At 39.2% G+C, this 23491-nt stretch overlaps 3 protein-coding genes across 3 annotated transcripts; 2 read left to right on the forward strand and 1 right to left on the reverse strand.

The window, feature by feature from the left end:
* Window positions 1-797: 797 nt before the first annotated feature.
* On the forward strand, window positions 798-2186 carry LOC6737657 (probable methylenetetrahydrofolate reductase). Its single transcript, XM_002084453.4, has 3 exons — window positions 798-1483; window positions 1548-1648; window positions 1708-2186. The coding sequence occupies exons 1-3, from the start codon at window positions 976-978 to the stop codon at window positions 2146-2148; spliced, it is 1050 nt and encodes a 349-aa protein (XP_002084489.1). The 5' UTR covers window positions 798-975; the 3' UTR covers window positions 2149-2186.
* Window positions 2187-10567: 8381 nt separating this feature from the next.
* LOC6737658 (androgen-induced gene 1 protein) lies at window positions 10568-11586 on the reverse strand. Its single transcript, XM_002084454.4, has one exon. It carries the CDS (start codon window positions 11555-11557, stop codon window positions 10847-10849), a length of 711 nt encoding a protein of 236 aa, XP_002084490.2. The 5' UTR covers window positions 11558-11586; the 3' UTR covers window positions 10568-10846.
* Window positions 11587-20901: 9315 nt separating this feature from the next.
* On the forward strand, window positions 20902-22301 carry LOC6737659. The gene is made up of 2 exons (XM_016171311.3): window positions 20902-21422; window positions 21486-22301. The coding sequence occupies exons 1-2, from the start codon at window positions 21045-21047 to the stop codon at window positions 22173-22175; spliced, it is 1068 nt and encodes a 355-aa protein (XP_016031424.1). The 5' UTR covers window positions 20902-21044; the 3' UTR covers window positions 22176-22301.
* The last annotated feature ends 1190 nt before the right edge of the window (window positions 22302-23491 follow it).

The raw sequence follows: 23491 nt of genomic DNA on the forward strand, positions 1-23491 counted from the left end.
TTGCGCTTGGTAAATTTAAGATATGTGTATGTTTTACTCCCGATATAAAATTATTTCCAGCATATTTTCTCTGTCACATTTATGTGTTTCCTCTTAGTATTATGAACCAAAACGGAACGATGTTCCCCTAAAATGATTTCACTTTTCTGATTTAAATATAGAACGGCCTTCCAGCAAAACTAAGAACAGGTTCCGTGCTGCACCCGCACACATGTTTACGAGCCAAACTAATTTTAGGTTCCATCCAGAACGACGGAAACATTTGAAGGTCTCCATCCTTCATCCAGTGCAGCTGCATGAAATCTTTAATTGGATGGCGTTGGGACCGATTGCCCCGAATTAGAGCCCCTTCTCACAGGGGAAGTTGAAAAGGGTTGGATTGTGGATGCGATCCAGTCCCGATTCCCACGCACCAAAAGTCCACAGTCGGTGTATGTGGAAAATAAGAGATTATTGAAATGGTTTGGCAATCAATTGTTAACAACTATCTTTTGTTAACCTCTTTTATTAAGTTCCAAATGGGGGATTAGCAATTGTTGCTAAAGAAAATTAAGTGGCATATTCCCAACTTACTATAAACTTTTTCTATTTCAAAAAATTAGAGTATTTCCTTTAAACACAATCCATTAGTATATTATTATTTATTTTACTTAGCTTTATCTATGTAATAAACAATATTAAAGTACTTTATAGTACTAACTTCTTATACGTAAACATAATAAATTTGTAACTATTAGCATGCCATATTAAGTGATTCATTGCCATAATGCGAATTAACCTTTGTCAAATTAATAATGAACCTAAGAAAAGGGTATTCCCAGATTCGCTCAACGAATCCAGTAGTTTCGTATCTGTTAGAAACCTTGCTTGTATTGAGATTGAGATAGATTGCTGATCGGTGATAACCCGCCTGGCAAATGACAACAGCCGGCAGTTTTAGTTGATCTGCCGTTGAGCGCGCGAGGTTCCAAATCGATGCATGCGATTCAAGTGCCCGCCGGAGGTTGGTCGCCTGCTGCTGCCTCCTACATTCCCTGCGTGACCTTTGCCCCCGATCAAAATGAAACCGCAGTGACGGAGCAGCGGATAGGAACGCTCGTGGCCGAGCGGACATCACAGCGGCGTCTCTTCTATGGCATCGAGGTGATGGCCAGCGGTCCGAGTGGCCGGCCAACCTGTCTGGACTTCAATCACTTCCTGCCGCTCCTGCCCACCTTCGTGAGCGTCGTCTGGCTGAGTCAGCGGTACTGGGACGTGGAGCCAGTGGGTCAGGTGGAGAGCCTTCAGCTGGCCCAATACCTGGCCACCCGCATTCCCGTGCTGCCCCATGTGTCCGCCTATCGAATGAGTCGGCAGCGACTGGATCAGATTTTGGCCCTCAACTTTAGCAGTCTTTTGGCCGTTCGAGGGGATCAAGTTCATGAGGATCAGGATTTCTTGATTAGCTACCCCATGGTGGAGCAATCCAGACGGCAGAGAGGTGGTACGTAAATTACTATCTATCTGTTATCTTTAGTACAAAATAATTACTCTTACACTCAAACCAGAAAAAATATCAGTCTGTGTGGGTGGATATCCAGAGGGATACACTAGTTTAGGCGACATACCCCAAAATTCAGCTAAGAACATGGAGTTTCTAAAGGCAAAGGTGCGTTTTTGCTTGTGCTGATATATATATTATATATATTATATTATATATTTGAATAGATTGATGCAGGAGCAGATTGCATTATCACACAAATATGCTACCGTCCCGAGGTCATAGTGCAATTTGTGAAGGACTGTCGAGCAGCTGGAATCGCGGTGCCCATTGTTGTGGGACTGATGTCGCATGAATCCTTTCGCTCCTACTCAATGATCGAGCAAATAGCCGGCGTCCATCTGCCAGATGATTTGCGAGAGCAACTCGATCAGCTGCATAGTGCCCATATGAAGGATATGAAGTCTGACCAGGATCTGATAAGAAGGTTCTTTGTTAGCCTCACAGTTCGAACGGTTCGTCATGTTTTGGATGCCGATGTGGGGGTTTGGGGCTTCCACTTCTTCACACTCAACCGTTTTAAGTCCGTCCAGGCTGTGCTGCAAGAACTTCGAGATCTGGATCTGTTAAAGGATGCTGAAAAGGATACGAAAGGCAGCAAAAAGTGATCATATGTCAGAAGCTAATAAAATTAATTTGCAAAATATCCTAGTATTTGTAGAGTTCTTTGTTTTTAAATTAAAATCAGCAGAGGGTGACTTGGTGAGCCATTTGCCAGGATCTGCGCAGCTTCCAGCTCCAAAAAGTGCGTGCCACCCCTTTGGCTTGACCATTTACAAGCTGCAGTGGAACAATAACCAATGATGCGACTGACATACCTAATGACCAGTGTTCGAGGTCTGCAGCTGGCCAAAAACGGAGTGTGATGAATGGATTGGGAAACCCTTTACCGCCGCCCTTCCTTTCATCTTTCATATGCGAAATTTTGCAGCTCCGGTGCGTCATCAACGTCAGTCAATGTGACAGGCGCTTCAAATCGCAGACCAAGAAATGCGTAGATATTTCTTGATGGTTCTCATCCGGAATAATAGAACTGTTGCGTCATCGCACCTTCCAACGGGACTTGCCATTCGGAATCAGGGGGTTGACGCCCCTCTCCCTCCACCCCCCTCACAAAGACGCACTGAAAGGTCCTTTTTTGACAAAAGCAGCATTTGACATTTGTAACTTGCGGTTGATCGGCCATGGAGAAGGGATAAGTGCTAGAGGGTACACGTAGAAAAATAATTGCAATGAAAATGTAGAATTAGACTAAATATTTACAAAATATATATAAGTCTCATATTTTATTAGAAATACAGAAACAACATCTTAAGCATTTTTAAAACATTTAAAGTCGCTTTTATTCGTATTGAAACCAAATATTTTTCGAAATGGGTACACTATTTTTATAGGAATTTCAACTTAGAACTACTTAATCTTTCTTTCAGTGCACTTCCAAGGGGTTGACTTTCACCGGGTGCCCCCAGATGACACTCAGATGGAATCGGGGCTAAAAGGTTGTGCTGCCACCGCTTCAAATCCGACGCCTGCTTCTTATTTTCGCTTATTTTCGCAGCTGTCGACTGGGCCTGAAAAATGATTTGCGAATGCGAATTTTCTTCCTTTTCTTCCGGCTTTTGGATTGAGTTTCTCGTTGCCCGGGGGGTTGTGGGGGGGCTGTAACTCCGCTTTGCAATTATTTATCGGCAATTAAGCCAAACAAATGACGCCGTTAGAATGGACAATGCGCACATTGCGCATACGCCATGTCTGTCAGTCAACATAACTCTTGGGATTTTCGGTTCGTTTTGCCGGCTTTCTGTGCGATTTGAACTTTAAATTTGGCGAGTGCTTTAAAGAAAGTCTAACGATTGTGTACATACACTGTAAGGTGGTTTTTAATACATAAAATAAATGAAATAAATAAAATAATATATATAATAGTACATATTTATTGTTACTTGTTTGAATGCATATATATTTTTTACGTTTTTGATCATTTTATGGTATAAGTATATATATTTTTTTCTTTTTAAATACTTTTTATAGACAACAAGTTCGGGTCATTTTGCTTGCAACTGCCCCACTGTTTGCGGCAAGCAAAATTGTATCTGGGGAATACGCTCGGATCGATCGGTGAAATGCAATTTGTGCGGCTCATTTGTTTGCCTTTTCTTGGCCCCCTTTTGTTTGGCCGTTTCTTCATTTGCCATGCGTCGTTTAATTTTATTTGAAAACAAATAAGCGTAAAATGGGGAAATCTACGATAAATGAAACCAAACAGCGAGCCTATAAATCGGTGTGTGCTCCGCAGCCGAAGAAAAGCAAAAGATCAGCAAGCAGAGGCAGCGAAAAAGATTGCCAGCGGTAAAAATTGGATGAAATGTGCTTCGACTGTGAGATATCCTATATTTTTGCTTGCTACACTCTTATATATATCTTAATTTTAAATAAATATAATACAATTTATGAATCAGTTGGATCTAGTGTATTTCAAAATTGCTTAACTGTAGTTTATTATACTTTAATACAAATTAGAGAAGAAATAGCAATAAATAAAAAAAAATAAAAACCGGATGGTCACGTTTCTCTGCCGCAGTTGCAGCGGGCAGAGCTAGCGGCAGAGGAAGAAGCAGCGATCAGCTGGGCGAACTCAACTCAATTTTTTAAAAATAATGACAAATTTAATCACAACCACATAGACATAGTTCTTGAGCGCTGAGAACTAAGAGATCGGCTTTCTCTTGAGTGATCGCGGCAAACTCAAGAGAGTCAAAAAATTGTAAAAAAGAGAGCAACAAATTCCACTCAATTGCTCTTAAATTGGCGTGAAGATCACTCAAGAGCGAAGTAAAGAGAGTAGAGTCGAATAAAACGAAAAGTACATATACCATTCTACAATTCTAAAAAGCATATGGCTTTATATTAAAACATATTGTTCACCACTTAAAAAACTTTTTTAACATTTAATAAAAATGTATAAAAATGTACTATGTATATTATAACAATCTTTCGTCATATCAAATAATTTACAAAATCAAACAGTAGTAATTGCTAGACTACAGAAGTTTTGTTACATGACCTTTGACCATTAATCACTGTTAAATATTTATGTTATTTATGTTTTAGTGTGCAGCAGTCATTGTCTTGAACATTGTGCTTATTTTGCACTAGAAGCGATATCTTGCTGCACCGGCAACATTGCTAATTTGCGACCTGCCCCACCGCAATTTGCATACTCCGTGTGCGTGTTCGTGTGCGCACTAAATTCGCCATTCGTAGATACAGATACAGATACAGATACATTTGCAGATACACGAACTGAACGCATGCAGAGGCGAAAAGCTCAGGCAAAATTTATGGCAAATTGTAACAATTTTTAATTAAATTGCAGCAAGACCAACATAAGGAAAGTGCCACACACACACACGAACGGCGAGTAATGAGGCTCTGGAAAATCGGGTTTATCTGCGGACTCAAAGTCAGTTGCCATGCGGAAAATTTAAGTTAGCTTAATTTAGTGGTTTATTAACTGCATAATTTAGTCATGCGGTAATAAAAATTTTGAAAATATCTATGCCTAAAGAAAAATAATTCACCTACTCATATTTATTTGATTTTAAAATTAATATTTAAAAAAAACTGTAAAATAGATACACAAGTATTTATATTTATGTATGTATGTACATACCATATGTATGTACCGGCACTTGTCCGGCATAAAAGTGTGTAGATGCTGGTGGCAATATTTACCTTCTGGGGAACGAGACACGCACACATGTTCCGTTTGGCGGTATAATTTATGGCCAGACTCAAGAGCGATCAAAAATAAAATGATTATTTTCAGAAGGAAGCAACAGAAATAATAAAATCGAAGCGCTACGCAAATTATAAACAAACGTCAACGAAGAGTCAGCTACGAAAACATCAACAAGCTACGTAAGCAGCCCCAATGCGATCCTACAATATCAATTAGGATATACCGTGGAATCGCAAGGTGAAGGCCGTTGCTTTCAAATTTCTAAAGAATATCTTAATTAGCTGCCAATCTATAAACATTTCGTTTTACCTACACAATGCTAAGAACTCACTTAAATCTAAATGAGTTTCAAAAGTTAATGACAAGCTTAATACATAGCATTCAAATAAATTAGCATTTCATACAGCCCATATTGGGCTCCACTTACATATTGGGCCCCACTTACATAGTTTTGAAGGCAACCAGAACACGATTGCAGTGCGCCTTTTGATCTTTTTTCTCTGCTGCATTTCACGGATAGTCAGATAGTCGGATGCCCAGATACTTGCTTCTACATACATATACATATATAGTAACGTAATTATGCCTTCCTCATAATTCACTTATACAAATGACCGACCGCGGTGGTCCGCCGCATCGATGCCTTCTTAAATAAACAAACATTTCCCGATATTGCGCGCCCACTTTTAAATACACAAACATTTCCCGATATTGCGCATCCACTTAAGCCGCGCATCCACTTAAGCCGAAATCAGAACCCAGCACTAGGCAGGCACATAGCCACGTAGCACATAAGAATTACACATAAGAATAAGCAAGAAGCGCTCTCGCGTAGATCAAGTAAACAATCCACTAACCCAGTACATCTAAGATTTTCTCACACCAACTGTTTCAGTCTTAAGCTGATATTCAAACAATAAAAACGCAAAGCGGATTCATTCGGAGTTTTTATTTATTTCGGCGTTGATCTTAGTTGAAAATACGGATCATTTATTCGACTCAAATTCAAAACTATTTTACTATATGTACATATATGATATGAAAGGGGGCATACTTGTGTGTGGCCTGTCAGCGGTGGAATTGGTAAGAGAGATGCGGCAAGTGAAAGACGTCCGCAGAATTGGCAAACATAAACCGCAGGCGGCAGGCCAAATCGGAAGCTGCACCGAAATCGAAATGAGTGAAGAGGAAATCTCGACCCAACTTGCGAATCGTAAATTGAATTTGGCATTCGGAGCGTCCATTAGCTTTTCACACAGCCACTGACGCAATTCGCACCCGTTGCCACCACTGCTTGGCCATATAGCTTTCGTTTTGGTTTAAATCTCGAGATGGCCGTGCAGCGAGCACAGCTGCTTTTGCCAAAATAATTAGTTCCAATATGTGCATAGACAACAAATACGAAAGGTGGTGATTTTAGAAAGTTTGGATATTCTGGATTTACAAAGCGTGTTCATAGTATTGTATTTTAAGTCTAGAAACTTTTAATTATATTTAGTTTCATTGGATTTTACCGGGCTTATATGGTCATGTCCTTGATGCTCGTTTTAATAAGCCGCTTGAATTCTGAAAAATTGCTAACATTTTTTTTTCCATTTCAAGCGGAAACTGCAAGTCGGAAAAAAACGCTTGCTGCTCAATATCGCGATGGGAATCGCCCATTATAAAATTGTAATTTCATTTCATTTTGCCGCCTTGCGCGCTTACGTAAGGCCTATAATATTCCTCTAACAACAAAGCCATATTAAAAGGTGCACCCTAGAGATGTAACTAGAATTAAAAATGCATATAAAGCTAATAAAACTAGATAAGTTTAAGAAATACCTATTTATAAATACAATATTTTGAACATAGCAGTAGCATACATATCTTAAATTGTTGCATTGCAAAACATTAAATAAATTTATTCAACATTAATCAATGTCGTGTTACGAAGTTCCAGGAATTACAGGATTTTCAGGACACCCTTTCTTTCAACCAGCTTATAAAAACTGGCATAGGTTTCAAATGAAAAGCATGCACATCTCTAGGGCCAACAGAGGGGGGTTTTCATTCGGTTGGAAGGGGGGGATAAAACGACATTTGTGCCGCCTTTTTGCCTGCAATTACACGGCCAACAGCTAACTGCAAAAGTGCTAGAGAAAATACAAAAAAAAAAGGCAGCAACAAACGCTAAAATAAAATCGCGCCAGACAAACTGACGGCACCGTGTGATTTTATACCCGCTGCGGTTGAACTGCCATGCATGGGCGTAGAAAGGGGGGCTCCTCAAAAAGTAAGTTGCCTGCAAAAGATAAGTTGGCAATGCACAGGGATTTTGAAGCTATACATATATATATCTTAATTTCTTCAAAAGTTGCAAAAGCTAATATCAATTTATAGTGGGTACGCCCATGTTGGCATTAAAAGGCGGTCTGTAATAAAGAAAATTGTACAGCATGTCAATAACGAACATATGCCCTACGAGAAATATTGGCAACATGGAATTACTAACTGATGTTGAATTTTAAATGCTAAGTTACTGACATACTGACTTTATTACAAGCTTGCAAGCCCGTTTTCAGGGTTTCCACAGCCATAAATTTATAATTTTTAATCATTATTTATAAATAGCTTTCAATAAAAATTATAAAAAGTTAACTATTACTCATACTATAAGTTTACTTTATAACTTATATGTAATGTTATAAAAAATACCATAAAGAACAAATATACACTTAATTTTTGGCTCAATGCTCTCGATTGACTATCCCATTTAAAGCGAATATAGGGCATTTGATCTTCGGCTTGTGAGAGGCCATAAAAAAAATCGGTCGAAAGAGCGATCAGATAGAGATCCGTGCAATTGCAGGCCAGATCGTGGCACTTTTCACAACATCGCATGATTGATGATTAGTCATCGACCGGTTTCTCGATCGTCGATCGCCCAGCAACAGCGACAGCACGCGAGTTGAAGGTTCGGGGCGGATGGGTGATTAACTGAGCCACAGCACCGGCCAGGCCAGAAAGTACTGTTACTCACCAGTCACCAGGCAACAGTCACCATGGCCCACAGCGATTTCAAATCGAAGATCGGCTGGCCACAGTCTAGAGTCGAACTTTAGCCACAATTATCACTGGAGGCGAAAAAAAACAAAATACAAATAGCAAAAAAAGATTGTAAATGCCAGCAAATTTTCGGCTCAAAGATAAGTGATCAGTTGATGATGATGAACATCAATCTGTCAGATATATCATATATTTTTAGAAACTCTGTAAAGATTTTATTACAAATCAAACAATTTCATATACAATCACGCTTTAAATGCATGCCGCTTTTGATATTAATTTATTTAAATTTAAATTTTCAATTTTGGATGAGTGTGCCAGCGGCGCCCACGTCATGGTGATTGGGAGTGACGCCTGGTGTCTTTATCGATCCTTCCGGACATGTGTCGCTATAAGGCGGGGGATTCCTTTGACATCGCCGCCGAACTATGAACCGCACGTGTCGTCGTCCGATTTTCCGTTCTACGTCACGGTTTCTTAATATTCCTGGGTTCTTTCAATGGCGACATCGGAGCAACGTGTCCCATTGCCATATGATATGGCCTACGTGACGTCTGCTACTACGTGTGGCGATCAATTGACCAATTTGGGGAATTGTACTTTATTCTAATTATTGTATGGCTACTTTTGAATGAATATAGGTAGCTGAAATTATAATCATGTGTGAACGCAAATTCGATCTTGACCACGTTACAGCCAACTAATCAGACTATTTTACTAATCCTTAATAGTTTATTTATCAAGCTAAAAAAATAGTCTAAGCCTTGATTGTTTTACAGATTACCTTAGGACAATTCTGATCTTGAAATGATCTTAAAGATAGTTTACTGAAAATATATACAGATTATAGTTTCCAATGGAAACCTCAAGAATCGTTGTCTAAAACAAGACACGATACAAGTAATTAAACAATTGCAGTCCAATTGATACACACGCTCATTAATTAAATTAAATTGTGAAGGAGCAACAAACAATGCACGCGAATGCGATGACTGATGTGAGAAGTGCGCACTGAAAGAAAAACCATATTAGTACTTACATACTGCTTCTAATAATATTATAAAACGTATTAAACAATACCAATGCATTTGTCGAACATTCTTTTTGCCTTCTGCAAAGTTTTGAAAATTATAATTTTTCTGTAATTTAAGCCTGCTTAGTGACACTTGTTTCTCGCAGTGTTTCTCTGTGCACCACGAGGAGCTCAATCAATCAGACCAATTAGTTTTAATGGCCCATTGCCCAGCGGAGTCGGCACGTCGTCTCAGCAATTAAAGCCAGTTCCCAGCCAATGCAATTGGAGCTCCTTCTGCCGCAGTATTCCTAGTGCGCTTTGGGGAAAGCTATTCAACTTTTAAATGGCACCCGAATTTTGTTAAGATATATACACATACTATTAGTCACCATTTTAGCCATAATTTTCGGCGGTTTTTTTAGCTGTCGTTGACCTTGGTTAGTATGCAACAACGATCTTCAAACGTGCTACTCCCGAAAATTGATCAAACAATTCAACACAGCTGTTCGCGTGTGCTAATCGAAATTTAACGGCTTGTCAACACAATCCGGCTTCTGTTCAGCCTCAGTTAATATAAAGGTTTATAACCTTTTTAATAAATTCGTAGTTCAAATAACCTCTTCATTCGTTTGGGTAGAGATAACCAAAGTTCCAATCAAAAGTTCATGAATATTTAAAGTGTATTTCTAATTGATTATTGTTGAAGTAACATCTATATTAACCTTTTTAAATATAATTTCATGCATTTTAGCGATTCAGGCAACGCTACTTTAATAAGCAAGAGAGAAAGCAATAATTTAGTTATTTGCTAATAATGGCATACAACCGGAAGAATAGAAATGTTTACAACCAGACCGCCTTTAGAAAACACAAAAGACTGAATGACAGAAATGGGCTGTTACCCATCTGCCTTTGCAGCAAACAATGGATAACTGTGCCATTCTTCTCTGAGTTTCGGCTGTCGGAGATCACTTTCGAAATATTGGCGCACAAGTGGTGTCCTGAAATATTCGAAATCGGAGCCCACGTCCTAGGCAAACCGGAACCTCCCGCTGAAAGGATTGAGTAAAACAATGGATCGGTTTTCCAGAATCAGCTGGCAGCTGTAATTTCCGCACGTGACTATCATATAGTTGGATGAGAATAATTTGGAATCCATATGGATTCCGCTTCTTAGCAGCTGGTTTTTCGATGATAAACGCATTTGAAAACCAAAATAATATATTCAGAGCGATTTCCGGTTCCGTTATGTGTGGAAAAATTAGATGATTTTGACTTTTATATTGCAATTGACCTTCTTGTTTTATTACTTTCAAAATGAATTTTATGGTTTCTACAAAAATGTGAATTAGTTTTATTTCTGTGTCTTTGTACGATTTGAATAGTTGCAGTGACTTGACTTCCACAGTAGTCATGTTTAATTTATTAAGAAGCATATGAAAAGTTGATTATACTATATACTTTGTTTATGTTCCTATCCTTAAATTACCAGATGTGTTCTTCAGTGGGAATCGTTACCAATCCACCTGTGGGCACCAGTAGATCGCTGCCACAAAACGTTATTAACTCGCTCGCCAAAGAGATAGTAAACGAATCCCAGGACCATGATAAGGACGAAGAACATGACTCTCAGCTGCCAAGCGATGCCGCCCAGAAAAGGATACACCCAGATGCCGGTCCTGAACCAGACGATATGTATCCACACCAGGTATCCCACCATGAAGGCACCCAGGCCAGTGAATCCTCGACTGCGTTTCGGATATTGGTGTCGTGTGATACCCAACTCCACAAAGGCGTAGATCACGACGAAGGTGTGCATGGTGTGGTTCAGCCAATTGGGATAGACCAGGTCCAACAGCACCGGATATATCGATTCCCGATCAATGGCGAAGAGTGTCCAAAAGGTGAGACCCACCGTGAGGGCCAGAGGTACGGCAAGGGTGGCGAAGATGTAGTCTCGCAGCTTCCTCAGAGATCTCACTCGGAGGAGGTCAAAGGTCAGCGCCAGCGTATAGTAACCCAACTGCAACAGGCCGCACAGAAACGTCATGTACTTAAACTTGCCCCCAATCGGTGGCTCCAGGCGCAGGGTGACCGCCACTTGTGGCAACTGGGCATACCGCAGGTCGAAGTAGATGGCGTAGCCCAGGTGAACGGTGGCGGACAGGTGGAAAAACAGGCGAGCCCTGCTCGACAAATTAAGTCGCTCCATTTCCGGATAGATACTAACGCATTCGTCGATGGAGCTATGCTAATGTGGTGCAAATCGATCCGGCATAGGGAAATAGCCTATGACCGAAACGGATTGGCTAGAAATGTTTTTGTGGAATAGTGATGCAAAATAAGCTCTTATTTTTAACAAGTTGGGTGAGAAATGTTAAATAAGTTTCATTTAAACAAATAAATAACATATGTTTCTATTTGTGTAATCTTTTCAAAGAACTATTTAAAGGAAAAACATAAATGCAGTATCTAGTACTCATACAACGTATCAATTTCATCGTTAGTTTAATTATTGACCCACTGCGGAACCGAAAGGTAATGCGATGGGTATTGACTTGAATGGAAATGGGGAGTTTGCCGTTATAACTACAGGGGTGCGACCTTGGACACAGCTGATTCGTTTGGTCAGAGGTCCTCCAATTTCAGGACCAGATGTTGCGATGGAAAGAACGAACCGCAGGCAATCAAATGGATGTGTGTGTTCCGTAAATATTTGTTTGTTTTCCTTTGTCGGCTGTGCAGATCTCAGTGATAATTAGTCAGGCCCATCACCACCATATGGCCGTCGAAAACCATCCGTAAATAGTTAAATTACCTTTTTGCCAAATTCGATTCAGCCATCTGACGGCGAAAGCGAGCGTAGGTAAAACTATTTATTTAACAGCGACCTGATATTTACTAATAATACTTTACAATACTGATAGTATATAAATTATAAGTATAAGTTATATCTCAAAAAACTGAATTAACCAGGAAGCCAAATATTATAACCTATTAGCAAAAATTAAGGTACATTTTCAAGGACTTCAAGCTTGTTTTTTATTTTTATTTTTTAATAAATCCAGCACACTTATTGCTAAAAACTAGCTCCAAAGTAAGTCGACATCTGTTTGATTAGTAAGTCTTTGCTGTTCGAATTTGAGTCTGATAGTTAAATAGTGGTCTGTTACTATTTATAAATTCAATTTAAGCGTCTGTCCATGGTGATAACCAAGTGGATGTGGATAAAAACGAAAGGAATCGCAAAAACTCAGTGCCGTGACGCAGGTTTGGATCTTCGGATGCCTGCGAAATATATATACTATATAAGAACGTTGTGTGCCCATACAATTATGATCCGCACTGCCCAGACTAATTGGAGCAATGTTGTTAATTTTTTAAAACCGTTGTCGGACACGTTTCGCTACGGTCATTGCGACAGAGTTATTTAAATATAGGCAGACGTTTCTGGCCGATATTTTCGCACATAAAAACGGGTGTACAATATTTGACAGTCAAATAAATGTATCAATCCCTTTAGGACCGAGTGTTTCAGACTGTTTAGCACTTGTTTGAACTCTGATTTTGGGTGTGTTGAGTGCAATTACACAAAGAAAAATCACTTGAGTTTCAGCAAAGAGTCCGTTTAATGGAGGAAGATAAAAAAGTAATGCCAAAACTATATGTATTTCAAAGGGCGTACATATATTCCACAAACCCCTTTACTCTGCATTTTAAAGGTTATCAAACATGTTCTTAGAAACTTTCATACAATTTCAAAGGGAATACCTAAACAAATTGTTAAAGTTCTTTATTTTGTTTACCCTCAAAGTTTCAGATTCGTACATAATTAATGTTGGATCATCTTTTCACTGTTCACAAGCTTTGTAAGGCACTAACCCCAAAGAATTTGCCGCCTCTATAGAAAATTTCCAAAGCCAGCCAAAAACTGCCGCATAATATATGTATAACTCAGCGACTTTGAGATTCAAATTCTGGGTGCAAAGTTCACCCAACCCTTTTTCTGGTCGCCAAGAATTTTCTCTAATGACTTAAACGCGGTAACCACTAAAACATTTACAGCGCATACGGTCCTGTTGTTCACTTCTCACCACCAAGGTAAAAACCACGACGCCCCATAACAACCCAACCACCACCCATTTTCCACCCATTTTCCATTCCCCCTTTGGCACTTAAAGGTAAAGAGTCGCATTTTTGCGCAAATTTTCCCCGAAACCGCAAGTAGAAAACTCATTAGACGCAAAACGTTTTGGCGGAAAAATAGGCTGGGAAATTACACGATGGCTATGCCATCGGTTGTGGGAGCAACTTGGCTGATCTACTTGGGAAAATGTACATATATGTCGAAAATAGAGGTGGTTTAATATTTAAACTAAACTACAAATGAAAGAAAGATACAGTATAACTTATTTCCAGTCGTTTAGTATCTGCAGTACATAACTAAGATAAAACACATGTATGCTAAATACTTTTCATACAATCATCGGAAAATATACATTTTATTGAATAACTTTATATGTATTTTGAATTTTCCTCAGCCTTTACTTTTCCCTGATGTTTCATGAAAACCCCACACACGATTTGTGTTGTGTGTGTATTTTGCAAATTTGTATCTTTTAAGAGGGCTCACGGTAATATTTGGATTGCGTGAACCTGTGTTGTTTGCGTTTCAGTTGTATGATGTTGGGTTTTGATCGGGAAGGCAAATGCTTTGCAGACTGTGGGATTTGCAGACTACATAGACACGTGTGTTGCCAAATAAATCCGCCATAAGCCCTTTTTCCTTGTTTCTTTATTTTGTATCTTTTTTTTAGCGAATTCGACTTATCCCTTTTTTGCATTCGAGCTCGCATACTTAAATTTCGGTTGGAAATATTTGAATTTCGGTTTTTTCCCCTCGGCACATGTCGCCTAATTCCGCAGTCAGGACATCACTTTGTTGTAACATTCATGCAAATTATGTGCATACGCAATTGTGGCATGTAAATAAATCCCCAATATTGAATGCCTCCTATTGGTGAAAAGTTTACGAATTTTATTTACTTTAAAAAGAAGTCACTTTAATAATACTGCTTGCAACAACAGAATATTATTAAAATTAAACACTTAAACATGTTGCTAACTCTCACCATAATTTTTACATAGATTTTTGTATTTACTTCAGACATTTAATAAACATTCGATGTCTCAAGGCAAATTGACATGCAGCTTAAATAAGTTTGGCACTGAGAATCATTGCCGTCCAAGGAGCTTTCCAGCAGCCCTTCAAGGACCTGGCCAGAAGCCGGCTGCAGGATGCAGCTCGCAAAGGTCAGCCCAAGGACAAACAACCAGCAAGATGCACAAAAATCCAGCTTTCCTATTAAAATCGATATTTAGTGCCGCACGCAGTGATGCCAGAAACGAGAAGGAAACAAGGAAAATCCTACAAAAGGACGAGCTCTGAACCGGGAATAATAGTCTAGCTATTTTCTAGCTAACTGTGTGCAGTGGAAAAGGAACTAAAATTTTCTTAATTTGTTAAGGTTCTATTTATATATAAATACTACGTAGGTTATAAACTTTCGTGAAATGGCTTAGAAACAAAAAGAAAACAGCTTTCAAGTAGCACATACTTAGGTTAAGAAACATAGTTTGAAATACTTTATGGCATACATTTTAAATACCTTAATATTAATAAATAGCATATAGCTAGAAAAACTTTTTAAGAGCTTAATAATAATTTTAATAAGCTACTTTTTTAATTTTTTCTTGGGATCTAAGCTACTTTTTCCAATGACAACACTGAGTCGAATCTGTGGAATGGGGCGTGGTAAGAGTATTTGCATTAAATTATGCGACGAGCTGCGGAAATGTTTGGCATCAAATGAAGAAGGACTGGAGCTGCTGGGGGGGCAGATGGATGGAAAATCCGTGATGGAGGCAGCGTTGTGCTGCGCACCGTTAAGTGCGGCGGAAGCAATTTCACTCTTCAGAACAGCGGAGAAAACCAAAAAGGGAAATACAAAAATACAAGTAAAGCAGCCACGACATCGCAGGAACAAAACAAAAATGTAATAGAAATCCTTCAAACATCTGCGAACCGCTCACTTCACTTCGCTATGTGAGCACCCTCCTCGCACCAAAAAACACACAGCATCCTTTGGTCCTGTATTTGAATACACGCGTAGGTGGGCACTTGTGTACATGTGTGGGTGTGTGTGTGTGTGCGAGCATTTGTAATTGTTTCCTTTTTTGCTTTACGAGTTTTTCATGTATCGCACAATGTGTCACCGACCCAACCTCCAACTCAACAACATTTCACTAGCACAAAAATATGAGCCTTAAAAATTGAAATAAAACATTTTTCAATTTAAGTGAACTTTTCTATGTTTCATAATTGAAACTCTTGTTTAATATGCTCTTAAATTAGCTATATAAAATATAATAAAAGGTGAATTTCTCTAAGTGTAGTACATACATCTGGCAACTGCACTTTAATCGCTGTCATTAAGGCGGCACGTTGGGCGCCATTTACGTATTCATTCCACTTTACCCCACCGTTTGCCGGCTTTCAGTGTACAGTCCTTAAAAACTTGCAGGTTCCCGGTGCTTATTTTTGGACCTATTCCATAAAAAAGTACATATAATAAAACACATATACATGTAAGAGACTAAACCTAGCGTACTTTTAAACAATACAGCGAATAGAATGTATAAAATATAGAAAAATACATCAAATCTACGCCGACAAAGCCATCTATTTGAATTTAGCAACTTATCTTCTTGTTATACAAACAGTGTAATTTATTTAAGAACTGGCTCTTTGCTAACTGAAAACACTGCTAGAACAAATGTGACCTTTTGATGGGCTCCCTCAAAATAATTATGTTCATTTGTATGGCCAAGCTGTTCGTCATCTCCGGTGGTCATTACACCCTTTCTCGGTTGCCATCGGCAAGTAATACCCTCTTGATGGCCAACATCCCAACATCCCAGCATTCCACCTTCCGTCCTCTCAGTTCCGGGTGGCATTAAAACAAATCGACATTTTTCGCCAAGAGTAAACTTTATGGGGCCATCGGTGGATATTGTCCTATCGTCCCATCAGGACACTTGGGCATTCGGGTGTACTCCAGCTCCAGCTCGGGATTCAAGAGTGCTCGCCCAGCGGCGACAGCATTTTTCTCTTGCGCTTATTAACATAATGACCAAGGAGATGAAAGGGACATAAGGCCAAATGGCCAACGCAGGCAGTGAACCAAGAACTAGGAAAAGTTGTCAAATAAACCAGAGCGAAGCGAGTGCTGCTCGGGCAATATTTCTACTCATTATGCTAATAAGTTCACACAAAAACCAAGGCTGGAAAAACGAAATTGTTCTGTGGCAGTGGACACAAATCTCAGGAGTCGTCTGTGGACTAAATCATTGGCTTGAGGACTTTAAAACCAGATTTTTCTTCAGCAAAAAATGGGTATATTGAATAGTATATTGAATATAGAAGAAATACAAAACTATGGAAGCTACATGGCTGAGTTTCTACCATTTCCATCTGGCCGTCGAATGTAGCAGCTGATCTTTGGCTCCCGATCTGTTTTCCATATGTTTTCACTTATAGCAATTCTTTCCACATCCCTCTTGGATTTCCATGAGGCAGCTGGCAACACATTTGCATTTGATTCCCATCCGGAGCATGATGTAACTACTGTTTATTGGACACAGGCCCCTAAATTTTATTTTATTAAACATTGTGACTTAAATTAAGCGGCCATACTTTGGGCCATTAGGTGATGTGCAGTGCACAAAATTATATTTAAAATTGTTTCGTTAAAATATCTTTATATTATTTTGTTGATTAAAAGGTTTTGCCAATTTATTAATGTAAAAAGTACTCAGATGGCTCGAATATTTAAACGCAAAATAGTTCATATTTAATGTCAAAAAAAAATTCTTAAAATTTTTGTAGAACCAAACTTCTTTACTTATGTATATATATGTCTGTATATTTGAGAAATACCAAGTTTTTCAACAGTTTGGCTTACATATTCTTCGAGTGTACTTTTTATAATGGAGAACACTTTAAAAATGTTTTATTCATTGCCTTCAACTTGATTCCAGCTATTTATTTTATGCTTTCTCCCTATCGAACCATTTTCGAAAACAACAAGTGTTTGAATGGGGGACCTTATCTCCCCAAAGTATAATTAAAGCCTCCCCAAAAGACCCAAAATTTTTCGGTTCCGCATTCCATATGGAACGCACTTGACTGTATCGTTTGTACAAGATCATCATTGGTTCGTACCCCATTCAGGGATATTCATTACAAGAACACCAGAAATCGATTCACACGAGTATTGTATCATTCAATCGCATTCAAAATGCTACATTATTATTATTTTGTAGCCCTCTTAGAAGTATTAATAATGTTTCGAATATTATTACAACTTTTTTTACGTTTTCAATGACGCTGCCCAAAAACTAGCTGCGCAAATAGCAAACAACCAACAGTCGTAGGTGCTTCTTCTGCCGGCTGGGATTAACTTGCCATGAATTTCAATTAGGCAAAAGGGTTCCAAATAGGCCAGTGGTTAAAAGGGCTCTGCAAATGGGAACTCATTACGCAGGCAGGCAAACAGCGGATTCGGATTCGGATTCTATGGGTTGCTCCGCTGGTCTGAAAGTTGCCGGTTTCTTCCCAGCGAACCGAGGAGAATTCGCTGTGCTTTGTGGGACAAAGAGCAGAATGAACAAACAAGTTCAGCGGTACTACTTGAAATAATAAAGCATCGCAGATAAAGACGTCGGCTGGCGGGGTGGGGAAAATATAGTAGGCACAGCACAAAAACAATATCCAAATATCTTAAGCCCAAGAACAACCAAACAGGCCATCCAGTTTTTCTAGCCCAACCTTTTTTAAATCAAAACAAACCAGCGTGGAATGAAGAAATCCACGCTAAACGTAAACAACGCAGCGGACGAGGCGTTAAAAAAATAAAAAAAAAAATATATATATATATAAAAAACTTAAGGGGAGTGCCTGGGGTGTACGGGCGGTATTGAGTGTGTGTAACTCCAGTAGTGGGCCTCACCACACTAAAAGCAAAAACAAAAAAATACGAAAAAAACTGAAAACCAACCTCCGACAACCAGTTTGGCCAGTTTTGGCCTCTTCGCCTGCAATTTTCAGCACAATAGCCGGCAATCCGCAGATCTGCATCTCTTAGCGAAATGTCCCATAATAGTTGGCTAGTCTTCGAAACAAGCTGATAGATAAATTAAGTTGGTGGCTTTAAACAATAAGTATCTACTCAAAGTGGTTGTTAGTTTCAGCTTGGCCGACAAAGTTTAACTCTTCCAAAGACTTAATATATTTTAGTGATAAGAGTCTAAAGATCCTGGAATCTTAAATTTCTAGTGCCTACATTTAATTCATAAAATCTATTAGGTATATGGTATTATTTTAAGTTACTGTATATATTTAGTATAGAGAACTATAACTACTTCAACTAATCTTACAAAAGTACTAAGCTCCTAGCCAAATGACTGAAGAAATGTAGTTTTATGTGTACTTATAGTTTTAATGGCTGGAATGGAAAATTTTGAATGACTTGCTGGTTAATAAGAAGTACTTAAGCGTAACGTTTTCTGATTCTGGAGAAAGAAGTATGAAATAGATCGTAGGATATGTTATATCTACATATATGGTAAACGTATGAAAAATGTTACTAGTCATCATAGTACGGTTCATTTGTTAAATAAATTTTATAAGCGACACCGAAAGCCAAAAGAGGGTGACTTAATTTATGCTTTAGCCACAATGGGTACTGTCTAATGCCAATTGAAGTTGGTAATTTTCCATAAAAGTTTCACTCACACACCAGCAGCGTTTCACTGGCAAAAACTTCTCCGCTTTGCCAACAATTATAACAGCTGACTCAGCAGCTGACTGACGAACCAGACCGGGCCAAAACCAAACCCATCTTCAACCTCAACTTCAACTCGGAGCTGGGCTGTCAAAATCATATGGCAAGACCCGAACCCATCTGAATGCCTCTTTATCCATCCGCAATAGAGTTGGCATTTCGACTTTCAAATTCAAAAATACTTAGTTGATTCTTAACTGAATTTAAGTGTTTTTATATATGTTACATGGCTTAGAACCTCAGCTGATAACCAAAAGAAGTAATTTTTGAAATATTTTTTAATATTTTATTTATTATACAAGTAAAGCTAAACATTTTTTTGGTTATTATAAATTTATTATAAATTTGGTAAGATTTCTAGCCATTAATATTCGGCATCACTGGGCGTTGGTAAAAGTCGGTTTCTAGAGCCAACTAACTCTTACCCTGCCCAAAAGCTTTCCCCCGTGTCACGTCATGTAGAGAGCATAATGGCACCCAAACTGCGATTGAGGGGCATCGAATGAGTGTGGGACTGGGGGGCTTGGAGTAATTACCGGTGAACCCAACCGAACCGCAGCACCAAGACAAAACTCCACAGCTCCACAGCTCCAAGTGATCTCCGCCTGACAGCTGACGCTCGTACCCAGAGCGTTGACTGATTTATGAAGACACTTTTGCAAGTCGCCCAACTTGATTTTCATAAACCGTTACGGCACTGAGTTTTTACATGTCTGATGGAGTCGCTTCGCAAGGCCACGACTAATTGAATACCCTTACATTGAGAACTCAAAGGAGAGCTGCCTTTTTATTAGGAATTTTTAAATATTGGAATATTCTAAATATTGAGTATACTGTATATATTTCGAAAGATATAGAATGTTATCAAACAAAATTTATTTAGTATCTCATATTTATATTTATTCAATATTAATTTTTAAATAATACTTAAAACATCACATTTTCCCAGTAATTCTTTCAAATATTTGAAATGGAGTTAGAAAAGAGCATAGGATAGTGACTATTGCAGTTGAGTTGGCTTCCTCAATTTTGCCTATTGTTGGCTTACGAATACTTACTGATGTGTCCCGTACATTTTGAGCCATGTTTGTTGCCAAGCACCAAAATAGCTGCCTGGCTTGGCTGGCTGATTGTCTGGCTGTCCACGGCTTTGTCTTGTCCCTGGTTGTCTCTTGTCTCTTCTCGACTTGGCTTGGATTGGTCTGGTGGGTCTAGTGAGTCTAGTGGGTCTGCTTGGCTTACCTCGGCTCGGTTCAGTTCGGTTTGGTTTGGGTTGGTTTGGTAACCATGATCGCTAGATCTTCCAGCTGCTTTCGAACGAACCATGATGGCCCAGTTGCCGGTTGTACTGTAGTTGGGGTCTGGGTGCGGGGTTAATCACCAGCGTAATGGTAATGATCGTCTTTGCTGCTCCAAATCAGCTGATTGCCAATGTCCGATAATGATGAGTAAGCGCTTTCAATCCGCTGAGTTCGCTTCCAAATCGCTTTTTACAATCTGTTCTTGAGTCTGCGGAATCGTTGGTAGAAATTGTAGCAATAAAACATTAAAAGATTAAAGATTTCTAACATTTAAATCATTTACAATAACAATGAATATAGGTTTTTCTTTGGATTTTTCTATGGGTTCTTTGATCAAACAGTCAAAATTAGCCAAAAATTCAATACTATTAGATGTGTCAAACCAAATTCATATTGTTGCTCACACAAAAGACACGAACAGCATTAAACAAATTCTGGAGCTGCATTCAAAAGTAATTTTATAAAATTAACATAGTGTGTATATACGAATCAAATGCAACCAGAAACTGAAATGCCGTCCTCTAAGCTAAATTGCCAATGGAACCGCCGGCGGTATCTGCTTCACCATGGTGGTGACTTTTCCGATGAGGAGGAGGATCCCAGGCTAAGGGGCATCCTGCGGAGAACCAGCTGCCAGCGTTATCGTGAACGACTGCGTTCGAACCGCCTATCACAGCTCCTTCACGGACTTTCCATCGTGGTGACGATAGCACTGGGGGTTATCCTAATATTCTTCCTCGGAATGAAGATGTCCACCGAGCAGATGGATTATCCCGCAACACGTAAGGAAGGCCTTTGGTTGGGTTTCCTTAGACTGCTTGGCTTGGAGCAGGAGGATTACCTCTCAGGAGACTTGTATGTGCATAATAAAGTAAGGACTTTGATACCGTTTACTTCAAATAAAATCATGTTCTTATAATTCTACCCAATTTAGAATACTTTCTGCAGTCCCGAGGCTCTGGACTTGGGGGCGATCTTTCGGTATATGAGCAGGGTGGTCCTGAATCAGGAGCATGCACTGGCTCGCATGGAGAAGGCGCTGAGCGGTTCGGGTCGTTTCCGGTCGGTGGCTCTACTAGGACCTCCGGGCGTGGGAAAGACTCTAGCGGCAGATACACTACGCCAGTGTTTTCCCTGGCCGAGAAACGCTCACTCCTACTCCTGGAGCACCCAAGTGCCGGATGAATCGAGTAAATTCCGACTGATCCGGCAGTTTGCCGATGGACTTTCCGAGTGCGGTGTGAATCTGCTGATCATCGACAATCTGACGACCTGTGATCACGGACTGGTGCCCATCTACAATCGATTGCTATTGGAACGGGAGGGTGAACCAAAAGGGAATCAAACGGTCCTGGTCATTTACGTCTTCAATCTGGAAACAAATCTGTACTGGGAGCAGTTCGAGTTGCTGCAGGAACTGCCAACGGAGACGACCATCGTAAACTTTCGGTTCTTCAATGAGTATGATCTTCTGGATTGTCTGGCCAGTGAGCTAAGGAATGAGCGCCGTATTCTCACCAGCAAGAAGGAGACCTTTGTCCTTCAGGAAGCTATGAAGACCGTCCACAGTTCAGGATGCAAGCGCCTGCGATTGCTGATACTACAAAATGGAACAAACGCATAAAATTGATATCGTGTATGCACCTCATCTCTCAACCAGCGACATTAATACCTTTGTTTATATGTACGTAGTATAATAATGCTGTTTCTGTTAACCTAAACAATATTAATAAACATGCATTGAAATAAATTAAAATGACTTTAAACTTTTAATGAGCTGAATGGCTAAATTTTAGTTTGATTTTCATACCAATGGTCTTTAATCAATATCAATTTGCAAATGCTTTACAAACGAGAATCTTTTCTGCCAGCCCGCCTGCAAATTTTGAAATATGTGTCTCTCAGAAATGCAATGCAGATAATTATTTTAGCGTGAGACACACACGAGATGCATAAATAAAAGTACTGCACCCATTTATCAAAACAAAAACCGGGAGAAAAATGCAAAGCAAACAAGCACCAAATTGCATTGCTGTAAAGCATGTTTTGTGTTTGCTTTTTTGTAGAATTTTTAAACAATTTTTTCTGTTTGGCGAGCAAAACTTCTAGGCCGTCGAACGATGTCGTTGCCTTCAAATTGCCAGTTTGAGTGCACTTCTCTACCGAATATAGTTGACTTTACATGAAGAATAAAAAATGTATAACATAAATATATAATATATATAAAAATGTTATGCCATTGTAGTAGAATATTGTATTATATTATACATATTATACAAAAATAAGTAATTCAATAATATTAACTTTTGGCAAATAATAGTTATCTTCTTGAATAAAATATGGAGAACTTCATTTTCTAAGATGTTATACTTAGGGAATTACCCAGTCGGTTATGCCTTACAATCAACTTCTGTTGCAATGCAAAACGCACACGTTTTCGGCGCAGTGCGTTTCGCCTTTGCATCCGAAAGATACTTTGATGCGAGTGCTAAAGTGTGAGTGCGGTAGCAAGAGCCAACAACCGCATCGAGGCCATGTTGCACTGAAACCAAAATAAATACAAATAGTGTACTTGGGCGAAATGCTGTACTTCCAGTTAATTATCTCGTAACTAGCTTGTCTTGATTAAATCCCTATGCGAAAAGAAGATATTTTCACTACTCAACTCGTTCATTTTTCTATAAAGCTTTTTCTTAAAGCTTTGTTAATTAAATTAGATCTAATGAATATAAGTGTTTTCAAATATAATTTTTTGTTCTCAGTGCAGTGCAACGCTAAACGAAACGCAGCCAGCGGCTTTTGTAGTTCATGAACGGCCAGCGAACTCGGCGTTCAGCGTTATAATCAAATAAGATTCGACTGCTCAACAGTTCGTGGCAGTTCGACGGCGGAAAATGGCAGGTAAAGGGGTAGGAAAACCGGGAGGAGGGCTGTATCTGA

Source organism: Drosophila simulans, chromosome 3L, assembly GCF_016746395.2.
Source record: "Drosophila simulans strain w501 chromosome 3L, Prin_Dsim_3.1, whole genome shotgun sequence".
Classification (NCBI taxonomy): Eukaryota; Metazoa; Arthropoda; class Insecta; order Diptera; family Drosophilidae; genus Drosophila; species Drosophila simulans.

Coding starts and splice junctions, on each gene's coding strand:
- LOC6737657 (XM_002084453.4), top strand. CDS start 976: ATGCATGCGATTCAAGTGCCCGCCGGAGGTTGGTCGCCTGCTGCTGCC. Junction 1,484..1,547: donor ATCCAGACGGCAGAGAGGTG/GTACGTAAATTA, acceptor CACTCAAACCAG/AAAAAATATCAGTCTGTGTG. Junction 1,649..1,707: donor TGGAGTTTCTAAAGGCAAAG/GTGCGTTTTTGC, acceptor ATATTTGAATAG/ATTGATGCAGGAGCAGATTG.
- LOC6737658 (XM_002084454.4), bottom strand. CDS start 11,557: ATGGAGCGACTTAATTTGTCGAGCAGGGCTCGCCTGTTTTTCCACCTG.
- LOC6737659 (XM_016171311.3), top strand. CDS start 21,045: ATGCAACCAGAAACTGAAATGCCGTCCTCTAAGCTAAATTGCCAATGG. Junction 21,423..21,485: donor ACTTGTATGTGCATAATAAA/GTAAGGACTTTG, acceptor TACCCAATTTAG/AATACTTTCTGCAGTCCCGA.